Source organism: Papilio machaon, chromosome 4, assembly GCF_912999745.1.
Source record: "Papilio machaon chromosome 4, ilPapMach1.1, whole genome shotgun sequence".
Taxonomy (NCBI): Eukaryota; Metazoa; Arthropoda; class Insecta; order Lepidoptera; family Papilionidae; genus Papilio; species Papilio machaon.
Window position 1 is genome coordinate 943,460 of NC_059989.1, and position 14,478 is coordinate 957,937.

A 14,478-nucleotide genomic window follows, 5' to 3' on the forward strand; every position below is an offset into this window, starting at 1 on the left:
TTTAATTGGTGAAATAATCAATTTTTTATCAGAGATTACAAAGTTCTTAGTTAAATTTATCCCTAAAATTTACAGTTTATAATGTATTATATGTGTTCATACATTACACATTTCAGATACTGTGAACATTAATATTAGCATGTTTTTTTAAATTGCAGTGTTGTCTGTGACTGAGTTTGTTTGTGCATAGAATTTGTTATCCATCTGAGAATATTCCACAGCAAACTGTTACATTAACTAGTGTCTATTGTCAAAGCATTTGTCACTTGAAAAAAAAACAGAGAATAATATGAATTATTATCCATGCACAGATTTGTCAATGACTCCCTCCTCCACTAACACTGCACTTGTCTAGTCAGTAACGTCTGTCAACGCGTGAGATCATGATGCTGTCGGCAAAGCTTTTGCGCACTAGTAATAGCATGTTGTGTTTGTTGCAGTGACAAGTTTTTGATTTACGTATTGTGGCTAAAATTTCAAGGAAGCGGGTTGGAAATTAATGATTTTAACCTTATAAGTAGCAACTTAAAACATAGTCCCATAGATTTTTAGGGATAATTTACAAACAACGAATACATGAATTTAGTTTGAAATCTTGTTGGAAATGCAATTTGTTTACCAACTAGTTTGAGACTAGTCCAAATTGCAACAAATAATATTGTTTTCTTAATATTTATCTGCTATTATTTATAGTAAGCAATATTGTCATACTAATATTATAAATGCTAATGTTTCGATGGATGTTTGAAGGTGGAGATACCTTCTAACAAACGTCCATCCAGAATGGCTTAATGGATCTTGATTAAATTTGGCTCAGTTTTAGAACATAGTCCGGAAGAACACATATGCTACGTCTAAAGTTTATTATAACAATGTTAACATAAATTTTAGTTTGGCAACTATTATTTTTTTAAACTACAATATACATCAAAGTAACAATGTATCGGAGAAAACATCTTAAAAGTAAAAACATGACATCTTGATACTATGTAAGAGCTTATTATAGCAAATTTTGCTTGGTCTATTACGTTCACATTATCACCGCGGCTTACACTAGTTAATAACGCGGTGTCCTCTAGTTGATATCCCGTTAACGCCGTGGCAGGTCGAGTGCCAGGTAGAATTATAATATTTTGAAAAAGCTCTCAAATCATTGAGACATGTTATATTAGTTTTGTGTTATTTATTTTTTATTTTAACTAATTTTAAATTTTTAGTTTAATTTGTGTGACATTGTTAATATAAAAATTATCTGTGAAATATTACTTGTAAATAAGAACTATATTCAATTTGAATATTAAAAAACATATATAAATTTAAAAAGTTTTTTATTTTTTATTTAACTCAGATATGTCTTCTTATGTGACATGTTTTCAGATTATAGATAAAAAAATAAATGTTCAGAGGTCAATGTGAGACACAGACCACATATTTATGAAGGCTTATGTTCAGCAGAGGACCGACACAGACTGGTGATGATAGGAGTCACTGGGGTGAATAGTTATCAGAGTCTGTGGAGGTGCTGCGCATGGAGCTGCCCGAACCCTTGAAGTATGACTCCGAAAGGTTGTCGTAGTCCGCAACCCCGATTATGTTTGACAGCAGTTCACTCAGATTTATTGTCTAAAAAATATAATAAAGGTTACACTTTATTGGCCGAGTCTTTGGGACCAGCCACACTCAAAACAGGGTTATTCTCCACCCAAATATCAATAACTTATGTAAATTAAATTGTACATACTTCTGGTAAGAAATGAAAATCTGATTCATACATCGCGGATCGATCCTCAAAACTGTGGCAACACAGAATAGACAAGAGGTACCAAGATAGTTCTCGCGGGAATCTTTCACCTGAAAACAAAAGTACTTAATATATAACCACTCAGCATAAAGATACAACTGCAGTAAGTTATCTTACTAATATTATAAACTAGCTTTTACCCGCGACTCCGTCCGCGCGGAATAAAAAATAGAAAACGGGGTAAAAATTATCCTATGTCCGTTTCCTGGTTCTAAGCTACCTGCCCACCAATTTTCAGTCAAATCGATTCAGCCGTTCTTGAGTTATAAATAGTGTAACTAACACGACTTTCTTTTATATATATAGATGCGAATGTTTAGATGGATGGATGTTTGTTAGAAGGTATCTCCAGAACCGCTCAACGGATCTGGATTGAATTTGGCACAGATGTAGAACATAGTCTGCAAGAAAACATAGGCTACATTATATATACAGCGGGCGACATGTTTTCATTTATACCATAATCACTGAGCAAATTTATAAACTGATCCCTGGACATCATGTAAGCGCCATCTATCGGATTGGCGAAATGTTTAAATGCATTCTTGATACGTCTGGCACTTTCTAGAAATGCGGGCCGATGGTTCAAATACAGCTTCACAAATTCCTCGAAGTCAATTTCCGTTGAAGGTTGACGTTGATACACTTTATACTTCGCCTCTACTATCAGATTTTCAACCTGAAATAGACACATTATTTTCAAATATACGTCATAGAGCTAGAGCTGGCTGGCTCGACGGGCAAAGTACTAACATATCCTATAATAACCCTTTTTATTTCTTCAACAGTTAAGGTTGATGTAAAATAGTGAATTTATTTCAATATTGATACTTGTATACAAGTGGAAATTTGTAGTCTCTGGTCACCTATTAACTTTTCCTATTACCATGGTCCCTACTTAAATCTTTCTTAAAATTATGTTTATGAATTATACTACAAATATTAAAGCTCATTACTTCATATTCAGAAGGAAAGAAACCCAAAGCCCTCATCATATCGGGCAGCGTTTCGATTGGTATGAAGTCTTTCACAGTCCTTATGGATGGGGAGAAGGTGCCCTGGCACAGGATCTGGATGTAGTAGAACAGGTCTCGGATCTCGTGGAACAGCCAGCCCGGTCGGCCGTTCTCTATCAGACAGTAGTAAGGATCCAAATCGATACCGCCTTGTTTTGCTGTCGTGTCAATCGCCCTGAAAGACAAAGTAAGCTGTAATATTAAAAGACGACCAACAATTCAGTGACTCTGATTTTCAGAGACTGTCGTCTCTTCTACGATGTGTAATCAGAAATGATGTGACCTAGCATTAATTATGACATATATTGCTGTGACACAAAAAAAAGTAAGAAGAATAATATAAAAGAATACCTGTAATTAGCAGCCCATTGCGTCATGCAGCTATCCTTAGCTCCTATAGTAAATAAACTGCCACAGTCTTCTCGATAACACATTTGTAACACCTATAATAAATCAAACTATAATTTTTCGAAGATTTCGCAAATTGGCACACTCAATAGATAAACATAAACCTCTATGGGATGCCCCAGTAGGCCGATGTGTTTCCATGGATTGCCGTCAAGCGGCATTTTCTGCAAGCCGACAACGTTCTTGGTGGCGAAGAGTAAGTACTGTGCACCGTCGTCGTCGTCACTGCGCGTCACCAGCTGCAGCCGGCGCACCGGGTGCTCGAAACGCGGCCCCAGAACCGTTGACAGCGTCATCGTCGTCTTGTAGTTTACTATCTTGTATTTAAACTGATAACGAAATGAAATCATCAGTTTCCATTTTGGACATGTGAATGTATAGTGTAGAATCTGCCCTTAGGAACTGGCTTGGTAATCAAAAATGGACTCTGAGTGTGTTATTTAGATTTGTAAACCGTTTACAGATTAAAACTTAACATGAATAATTACTTCATCGTTAGCGATCAATATCATGGGCATATCGGTGCGACAAGTCTCCGGGTCAACATCTCTGGACGAGGGCCATGGGATCCCGGCTAGAGGGATGGCGGTCTGCTCTATCCTGTCCAGGCTGAGGATCTCGAGGTACTCCTCGGAGCTGGCGCCGATGTCGTACTCGACCAGTGTGCGGTCGGCACCCATTGACACCAACTTGTAGTCGCCGCTCTCATTCTTCTCGGGCAGGAAGAAGACCGCTGTCACGTCCTTGTAGTGCGCCCGGTGCTTTGCCACGAATTGCCAGCTCAGTGACGAGCAATCGTACTTATACAGGCAGACCGTCCTACCTGCGTCCTGCAGATTATGTATATTACAATCTTGTATAGTAGAATAGAGTTTAAATAGAAATATTAACCTCTTTGTTTAACTCTATAGTTTAGCTTTCTGGCCATAGTTCATAAAATTTTATGAATCAAGGTGATTTTATGTTGCTAATCAAGACAGAAACTTTGTAACGTCTTGGTTTTGTCAATACGCAGCAATAGAGCAACAATATGTGTAAAATAAAGAAATAAGCACATACAAAAAATGCAAGAGACATAGAATCGGGGCTGAAGGAGATCTCCTTGATCGAGAATCGAGTGTCTTGGAACGGTGTGTTATTTCTTATTTCAATCGTCGTTGGATCCAAGAATATTAATTGTCCAGTGTTGAGACCGCACGCCAGGTGCAAACCTGACAAAAATATTCATAAAAATACGACAACTAAGAAGTAGTGATGCAACGGAAGTGTCTTACCGGAACCAGAAACGGAAACAGATGTCAAAAATAAATTTTAGCAGAAACGGAAACGGAAACGGATGCGGAAACAGAAGTGTAAATAATAATAAAAAACATATTTACAAAAATATTTTTTTCGGTAAAAACAGTTTGTATTCGTTTTTAATTTATTAAGGCACTGGATATCGGTGTCCTTAAGCCTTCAATGTATGTATTTTTACTGCGCTGCAATAAGTTAAAATACGCGTTTTTTTAAATTTATTTTCAGGAAACAAAATTACACCATTTACAAATTAATGTTCGCCAAACCACTAGTGTTGACAAACGACAAATATATTTCTTTATTAATACATTCACTGCTGACCACTCGGATCCGAGTGGGCAGAGCTATTAGTAGCAGCGCCTCCCCCACGGATCCGAGCGAGGAGCCCGTTCACTTTGTAGTAGCCAGTAAGCCGCCGGCGTTTGAAGCGAGTCCATGTTGCTTTGTGTGGCCACTCTGGCAATATAGTCAACTAACGAAAAAGAGTATTAGTTTCATTCTTACAGTGTTGTAGTGATTAGTACCACGTTCGTATGGAGGCAAACATAAAAATATCTTGTATCACATGAAGCTAAGGTTGAACTTTATGTTATGTATGTATATTTTTTAAATATATGTATGTCCTGTATGTATGTGTGTGTGTCTGTATGCGTTTGTGTATATGTGTGATGATGATCCCTAGCGCTCAAACGCAAAAATTGTGTTTTTTTATTGAAATAATTATAATAACATTATTAATTTATCTATATGTTCAACATTCCCAGATACTAAATTAAAATTCATCATAAAAAGTTTTGGCTCCCAGCTGTTACCTTTTTTTTTATTTTGTAAACAGTGAATGTGTTAAGTATCAAATACACCAAATCTAGATTAGAAAAAGATATAATTATTAGACGTCGGTGGCTCGTGGCACTTGACTTGCAATCTGCAAGGCCTGGGTTCGAATCGCGCCATGTCCCGCAATGTGTTTTTCCGAAAGGCCGCGCACGGACTGCGCGTCTCGCGCCGCGCATTTGGATCTCTCAGCCGTCGTAAAGTTCCGTTTTATCTCCGTTATAAAAGTTGCGGAAACAGAAGCAGAAACGGATGTTGAAAAGCATGCGGAACTTCCGCACTTGCGGAAACGGAAACAGACATCCGTTGCATCACTACTAAGAAGTACTGAGACCAACTAACATGCTATTCTTTTAAATTTAAATTTTTATTTTAAATTGCTTACAAAGTTTGAATACCAGACAGTGATTACAAATAAAATCATCTACTTTCTCGTTTGCGCAAACATCGTACTTAAACATCGGACAAACTTGTACATTTTGTAAAACTTTTACCGTTGGGAGAGTACTTGAGGCAGGTAACAGATAGCTGCGGGTAGAAGACGTCAACAAGGCAGCTGATGGAGTCGTCGGATGGCTCCGTCACCACCTTGTAGCGGTCCCGCAGCGGAAGCCGCGCGAATAGGGTATGTCGTACGAAGTTGTACATCTCAAGGGTGCCGTCTGCGTAGCCCACGCACACATACGGCCTTTGGAAATAAAATAAATCGTTATTTCTATTCAACTAAATGTGTGGCCTAATTAGTGCCTTGCGTTGCCTTGCGTTATGGCAAAAGATTAACACTGTATGATTAAACGGCATATTAAAAAATATAACTAAAAACTACTATGGGGTTCTCTCTTATGCGGCTCTCCGTATCAGATGGTGGAAAGAATGTACGATTAGTGTTTCATGATAGTTATAAGTCATAGAGTTTTATATCTCTATGTTTCTCTCTTACTTCTCAGGATGCACCGTCATAGCGAGCGCAGGCGATGTCTTGTTGTCCAGGAAGGTGTAATTATTCTCCGCCACGAAATCCACAAAGCCTACACCCTGGTTCTTTGTACCTGAGTAAAAATGGTTTCAATGAAGCAGGCATATTGCAGCAGTTAAAACATTATTGAACGCCCATGATTTCAACATAAAACAATCTTAAAACTCGTATCATATATAGGTAAGTAAAGATATATTCAATATCCTTACATACGACAAAATCCCTGACGACGAAGGGCTTGTTAGGGACGGTGGCGTCGGAGGGCAACTTGCTTTTCATCAGCTTCTGCCGCCTGGCGCCCGTCACCGGGTCCAGCTCGAGCACCACCTTCTCCCAGCATAGGCATTGTTTATTACCTGGATAATTATAAAATTCTATTTCATACTACAATTAAAATTCTACCTAAAAACCATCAACCAATTTGGAACTAAATCTGAATCCATAATGAACTTCTAACATCCACACTCATAGTCGATTGAAGGTGTTATAAAATTATTATTCAAAAACTTCGCTAAGGGTTTGCTAAAGTTTGCGTTTTGAATGCGAATGCGTTTCGAAGGGAAACTAGAGACTCAGTGTGACAATGTGTTCATACAACGTGAGGTGCAAAGCTATTATTTACATTTGGGGTCGAAGATCTGATAACTCCTAGGCGAGACGTTGAAGCTAAGGCCTGTCACCTTGTCGACGGTGAAGCCGTGCACCCAGTACAGCAGCTTCAGCTGCGGGTCGTAAAAGTGGATACCGCCCTCGCTATTCCCTGTCACTATAACTCTAGAAAAACATACTTACCGTTGGTTTCTGAGACCTAAACCTCCGTTTAAAACCTATTAACTTCTCTGTTTTGACAACATGTTTTTGTCCTCAGAAACCAACAGTTAATGGAAGATAATACGGCAACAGGAACTTAATGTTCAACTACTAATATCGTAGATAAAGATATTAAAAGATTCCATATAAAGACAAAATTAAACCAAGTAATACGTCTATACGACAAACACAAGTTTGTCGTTAAGCAAAACATGTCATTTAGGTTCTTAAACTGTTATGAAATAGCACATACCCGTCGATATTTTTAATGACCTCTATTCTACATTGTTGTATCTTCAGTCCCTTGACAAACTTCATATCCTCAATATTTTGCGCATCTTTTACGTTAGCATTAAATTCAGACGTGTAGCCGTACACCAGCGCGTAGCCACGGTTGGTACCCGCAAGTATCTGACCCGTCTCCCTTACGAATGTGAAGCAAGTCAACTTGCCAAACTCTGCGTTTTGCTTCCTTTGCACCGTTAGTATTACCAGCTCGTATGTATTCGTATCTTTTACTACTCCTCGCTCTGTAATAAATACTTTCTGGAACATATAATGGATGCTGTTAATTTTTTATGTTTGATTTTTTTTTTACCGGTAGTAAATAAAAGAGAATAATTAAATGTCAACTGTAATACTTAATATAATGCTAACCCTTGAAACACCGATCCATATATCGTGTTTGGTCATCAGTACAAACTGTTCAGTCTGTATCGGGTTAAAGGCCATGTCAAGGATCGCGCCGCGAGGCATGGCCAGTTCCATAGTAGCTATATTGTTTTTATTATGATTATTGTTCAATAATTAAGTAGTTATAGAGTTTCAAAATTAATTTGACTTTATTCTACAATACTGTATCCCTAAACTATTTCTTTTCGTAGTCTTTCAAACTTTTTAACTGGTTTTGATGAATCACGAGCTCGCATTATAGGTGATATATATATATTTTTTTTCAATTAATGAACCCTCTGGACCAATTTGGTTAGCTATGTTATTTAATTTAAGACAAAAGTTTACCATGAGGTTCATCATTCCCGAAGGACCATATCCACCAGTAGACGACCGCCTTCTCCCTATATCCTATAGTAAGGAGATATTTGGCGTCTGGGCTAAGCGTGATCTTGGCGATGTTAGTGCCTCCGTGCGGGGAGAAGAGTGTCTTGACAGGGAAGTTGTCGCAACTGTCCCAAACTATGAGTACGTTTTCAGGTCCCGAGTCAGCAGTCACCAGCCACTTGCCCTGACTGTCTGCAGCTATACACGTCACTATGTGCTTCTGAATTATAAATTTAGCAACGTTAGTAATAGTTATACAGTTGTTATTTTTAAAGTAACTATTCTTTCTCAGGTCATGCTTATTTGGGTTAGGTTACTTCAGAATACTCATTTAAAATAAAATCTTAATTTAGACCTGATATTCCCCGAACTTTCTTTTCTTTTAAAAAATTTACTGGTTTCAATGAGCCCCTTATTGCTATATTTGTTCTTTAATTTATGAACCTTCAATTTTTAAATCCCACAGTCGTGCAGGTCTAAACTAACGACAATGTATTATTCATTCCCTTACTCACATGTCCTTGCAGTATCCTCATCTCGTTGGTGGTCCAATTGTAGAGTACGGCGCAGTTGCCGGCGGCGTACAGTGCAATAGTGCTGCCATCGTTGTTCAAATTGATCACACCAACCTTGGCGTTGTAACCGTGGATCCAACGAATATTCTACGATATTTTTTGATTACATTATAACTTTAATTTTCCTTAAATGGTGTCATTGTAAACATTTGATAAATAGTAGAAACTGAAACTCAAGATTTTGTGACATTTATGGTAGAGGTATGGTTTTCTGGGTAATAGTTTCTAACACTAATTCTACACATAGCGCCTTCTTTAGTGACCATTATATGACAATGCGTGTGGCAGTAAAATCAGTGGAAACTAAGAGAAATGACGTTACGAATGGCGAGGGCTTGTAGTGATAGTTGCCAAGCTCCGAATGCTTCCTGATCTGAGAGAGAGAGAGGCTGTAGAGGCGGCGCACGTCGATATCGCTTGCCGCACGACTGCTGCCGCTCGGGTGTGACGTCATCTCACTCTTTAAATGTGATTTGTATTCAAAAACAATTTTCATACACTTCCTCACCCTCTACAATCTCTACGACATTGACAGTGATTGATAATTTGACAATGTTTTATTGACAAATTCGTTTTTTTTTTACATTTGAGTATCAGAGAAATACCCACGACAAACAAAATGGCGCTTGCTTTGCCATCAATTAATAATTTGACAAATATTGATTTCGTGTTATATTCTCCGTTAAAAACTGAATTCATTGTGTAAACAAAACTACTCTTTCGATACACAAGACCTTCTCTTATCCTCAGACACATTCTTGGGAACAAATAATCACCCTGTTAAGACACCCTTTTCACTTACGCGATTCAAGTTCAAAGTGCTAGCCATTTCCACTAACACGGCACTAAGTATCACGCAAGTCTACAATAAAAGTAAGTTATCAAATATCAACAGAAAGACGATCAAGTCACATACCTCCTTCCTAGACGTAGGTCTACAATATAGTGCCTATTCTCCTTGACATTGTGATAACTATTTAGCTATCGGTTGTATAACATATATGCAACAAATGCATATTATGATATATTTCATTTAGGTATGCGAAACAGGAGATTGAATCAAAGGGCGTCAACCAGTGTCGTCGCTCCAGCGTTATCTCAAGTCAAGGGTCAAATGACGGCGTACTAGAGTGATCAGTCTTTGTCAGTCCGCCAAAATGGCCGCTAGATGTTCAGTGTTGTGCATCATTGTGCTAATATTGCAAGTTAAATGCAATACCATATTCTTAGAAATGAACACACCTACACCTGAAGAGGTATTTTTAAACTTTAATTTGTACTAGTTTTGAAATCAACCTTATCTTTGTAACATCCGTGAATTTATTTTTAAATAATCTGCTTATTAAGTGTTTTTATCTTATTGAGTGACTTAAGATGTCTTAATTATTCCTTGATTTTAATTAAAGTCATCATCTCCTTGACCTTATCCCACCTACGTAGTGTCGGTGCACCAGTTTTCCGTCCTCCAAATGAATCTGTCTGCCGTCATCTCCTTTGTCACTCCCTTCTTGATCATGTCATCTTTCTTAATTAAAGTTACAATGTAATACTTAATTAACATTACTAATTAAAAGCTATTTCTGTGTGATACAATTTCGAATAACGCTATAATTCCACTAGCTTTGTAGTCGAGTAATAAATGCGATTCCGGTAGACTGAACTGAGTGTGTTAAACTAAATTCTTTGCACTCATTATGATTTGTAGCATAAAGAATTACTTTGATTATGTTTAAAATGAGCTCAAATTTTTATTTGAATGTTTTTTAATTTACCATTATTATAAAATACTTAGGCAAGTTTTCTAAGGAGGTACGGCTACTTGCCGGAGGCGCAGGGAGACATCGATTTCTCATACACGCCACAGTCATTAGCGGAGGCAGTCAGGAAGATGCAGCAGTTCGCAGGACTCCCACCCACCGGTAATCTCGACGAGGAAACGCGCAGCGTACGTTCAGAAATACTTACACTGCAAACATTATATCTGACCCCTGCTGTACTGCTAAGGATTGGAATAAGTTGCCGGCGTCAGTTTTTCCGTCCAAGTACGATGTGGGGGCCTTCAAGAGTAGAGTGAATAGGCATCTACAAAGCTAGCGCGTACCATCTTTAGACCACATCTTCACCTCATCGGGTGAGATCGTGGTCAAGCGCTAACTTTTTAAATATAAAAAAAAAAAAAAAAAAAAAACCCCTTTACAAAACATTTCCTCATTCAAATATTTCTCCGTCGTTTAACCGCGTGCATTTCTTATCTGTTCTTTGTTTTATCATTTGTTTTTATGTTTACTTTTTTTACTGTAATTTTAATTTTCTTAAGAAATCTATTATTTTTTTTGACCAGGGAGTAACATGTATTTTGTTTTTGTTTTCTATAGGCGGGTTGTATTGCTAGTAACTGATAACTTAAATTCGTCGTTACAGTTGTTTAAGAAGAAGCGTTGCGGAGTTAAGGATATAGAGAAAAGTCCCAGGTCACGCAGGTACATCTTGCAGCAGGGATGGGGGAAGAAAACCATTACTTATAGGTAAGCACACGCTTACTTTTGATGGCACTTTGGATGCGGAAGGCGAAGGACCGCGTACTGTGGAAGGCATTGGGAAAGGCCTATGCAGAGCAGTGGGCAGATAAAGGCTGTTAATGATGACGAAGCAATAAGCATCTATGACATACCAAGAAAGAATATGAATCCTATGATATCTCTTTTTAAAATCTGCTGAATATGTTTTGGCCATAATTTGTTTTGTTTACATGAGGTCAGAGTGTTGAATGGTTCGAGCACATTGGAGAAAGAGCGCGTGCGGGAGCTGATGGCGTTGGGGCTGGCTGTCTGGGCGCCGCACGGTGGGTTGCGCTTCAAGCAGCTGGACGACGGACACGCAGACATACAGGTCTCCTTCGCCAGCAAGGACCACGGGGACGGGTCAGTTACAACTAACCGTTAACAAATATAATAGAGAAGATCACGAAGTTTAATTCAAATTTTAAATATGTAGATAACACGTTGACCTTTGTAACGTAGGTTTCCTTTTGACGGGCCAGGTCGTGTGGTCGCGCACGCATTCCCACCGCCGCACGGCGCCATGCACTTCGATGACGACGAGGTATGGGGCGACGGTGCCGACGAGGACATCTCCGACGATGACGTTACCGACTTCTTTGCGGTCGCCGTGCACGAGATAGGGCACGCGCTCGGCCTCTCGCACTCCAATGTTAAGGCTTCCGTCATGTACCCCTACTACCAGGTGCCCGTCGAGAAGCTTCACATGGACGACATACTGGGCATGCAAGAGCTCTATTGTAAGTCACTCGGTTCACATATTTAAAGACTTCCTCACATTACAGAGCCACTTTTAAAATTAAGAATTTATTGACGAATCATAAAATTATAACTCCTATTTCACATGCGACTACTGTGACGTCATCGTATTTCCCACACTCCTGCGATGGTTAAGTCGTGAGCTGTTCTTTATTCTATTCAATTCATCTACACTTTGTATCTCTGGACTGTTACTTCAGTGAAAGAAGAGCTACCGAGCTCCGGAGAAAGCACGGAGCGCACGTCGCGATCTTCGCTGGCGCCGCACTTCACACAGACCGCCGACAGCCGCGAGGAGGACCTGCCCGACCTCTGTCTCTCGCACTACGACACCATACAGGCCATACACGACAAGATATACGTGTTTGAAGAGGAGGTACGTCGCATTTCCAACTTTAGACTTAGCCAGTTTGCTACATAACAACGAAATAAAAAGTTATATCGAGTGTTAGATCATGGGTAACTCTGTAAAATAATCTTTAAAATACGTCAATTAAATAATAAAATTTACGACTTTAAATATACCTAAAGTAGGTTTAATTATGACACAGATTTATCGCCACATACGATGAGTTCAACATCCGATGCAACATGCGTAGATAATGACCAAAACATACATTGAATGCAAAAATTCCAAAAACCGCTTTATATTAAATTGAATTTCAATCTTGTACTATAAGCCACAGGTTTCAGAATTGTTTGTTATCCTTATGCAGTGGGTGTGGGTGTTCAGAGACCGGCGCGAGCTGGAGGAGGGCTATCCGCGGCGCATCTACGACGTCTTCATCGGCCTGCCCAAGCACGTGCAGTTCATACGCGCCATCTACCAGAAGATTAATGGCAACATTGTCATTTTCTCAGGTATATTGCTACTACTGACTTATATTCAAAGTGAAATTTAAAAAAAAACATTGGCCTGATTCCGCATACATCAACTATTTTTTAGTAAAAGTTCCGTCTTAATCGGTCTAGCCATTCCATATCCGAGAAGACACCCGTAAAAATTATAGTGAAACGGAAAATGTTTGTGTTCAGGTCGTAACTACTGGGAGTTCAGCCGTCGTTTCCGGTTGGTACGTCGCGGGCGCGCGTCCGAGTTCGGTCTGCCGCGGCGCATAGAGCTGACCACTGCCTTCCTCTCTAACTACAACAACCGCACCTACCTCATCAGCGACGACCACTTCTGGCGCTACGACGAGCAGCGCGACGCCATGGACCGCGGCTACCCCAAGCACATGGCCGCCTGGAGACGTATTCCTACCCCGGTAGAGGCCGCCATGGTGTGGAAAGGAGGTAAGATAGCTAACATTTCTTATTAAATCCTTAAAATTATATTGCTACTACTCCAGCTACAAGCATATTCCATTCGTTTTAAAAGAACACCATAATTCTCTTGAATTGTTTCAGACTATAATGATGTACTGCCGAAACTGTCACATAAAAATATCTAAAAAATAACTTCTTGTTTTCCGTCGTTTTTGTCACGTAAAAAATTATTATTTTGGTCTTCACCGTGTTTTATAACTCAATTTATATAAGTTAAAACACCAATTCCTTGCAGACACATATTTCTTCTGCGGCCCACGTTTCTGGCGCTTCGACAACGAGCTTGTGGAAGCCCACGAGTACTACCCGCTGCCCACAGCACAGGTCTGGTTCCCCTGCGAGCCCACACCAGAGATGAACAAGTACCTCACCAACGACGAATCTTAATATACTCCCAAACTTTATGCCGGCTCGTAATTTTGCATTAGACGCTGCGCCCAAACAGTTTTAAGCACTCTTTCTTTTACCCCAGTTGACCTGCGCTCGAAGCTAGCCACGGGCCGCCGTAAAATTTGAATCTTTTAATACGTTAGTTATCTTTTTTTGTAATTAATTTAGATGTCGTTTAATATTAAGCTATGAATAATTGAAATAAAGTTAAAAATTGTTAATTAGTAATAATTTGTGTTTTTTTTTTCGACTGTATAAAAGGTATATCTTCTATATTATTAAATTCTAACTACGTTTTACGGAAATAAAACAAACTTTTAAATGTGACGTAAGTTTTAATAAGTTTAATTTATTAAATCACATTGTTAGCATAAAAAACGACTACATGAAAAATAAAAAAAAGAAGTTAAGAAACTTTATATATTCAACAATAATGAAAAAGTAGATGAAAATAATACTGTCAAATTACATAGATTAAATATCAAAGAATATTATTAACAATAACATTATATTTTTATACTGTAAACATTATAACAATAGAGAATAAATCGGCCAAAAGGACTAGTATCCAGGCCAGAAAATATTAATAAAAAAAAATAAGAGAATAAACTCGTTATTTTTTTTAATACATTCGAAGCCTAAAGCAATAATTTCGACTGGGAAGTAT

General features: G+C 38.6%; 2 protein-coding genes across 2 annotated transcripts; one reads left to right on the forward strand and one right to left on the reverse strand.

The window, feature by feature from the left end:
* Window positions 1-1,465: 1,465 nt before the first annotated feature.
* Window positions 1,466-9,402, reverse strand: LOC106718545 (cilia- and flagella-associated protein 251). The gene is made up of 17 exons (XM_014512662.2): window positions 9,101-9,402; window positions 8,719-8,865; window positions 8,165-8,423; window positions 7,802-7,917; window positions 7,398-7,690; window positions 6,957-7,108; window positions 6,544-6,690; window positions 6,299-6,407; window positions 5,853-6,046; window positions 4,285-4,436; window positions 3,714-4,055; window positions 3,330-3,554; window positions 3,169-3,260; window positions 2,758-2,992; window positions 2,261-2,480; window positions 1,742-1,851; window positions 1,466-1,623 (listed from the first exon to the last, which is right to left on the reverse strand). Exons 1-17 carry the CDS (start codon window positions 9,272-9,274, stop codon window positions 1,486-1,488), a joined length of 3,105 nt encoding a protein of 1,034 aa, XP_014368148.2. The 5' UTR covers window positions 9,275-9,402; the 3' UTR covers window positions 1,466-1,485.
* A 442-nt stretch (window positions 9,403-9,844) lies between these two features.
* Window positions 9,845-13,816, forward strand: LOC106718544 (matrix metalloproteinase-25). The gene is made up of 9 exons (XM_014512661.2): window positions 9,845-10,034; window positions 10,571-10,723; window positions 11,200-11,303; window positions 11,538-11,699; window positions 11,799-12,076; window positions 12,296-12,471; window positions 12,812-12,956; window positions 13,131-13,388; window positions 13,657-13,816. Exons 1-9 carry the CDS (start codon window positions 9,936-9,938, stop codon window positions 13,806-13,808), a joined length of 1,527 nt encoding a protein of 508 aa, XP_014368147.2. The 5' UTR covers window positions 9,845-9,935; the 3' UTR covers window positions 13,809-13,816.
* Window positions 13,817-14,478: the final 662 nt, after the last annotated feature.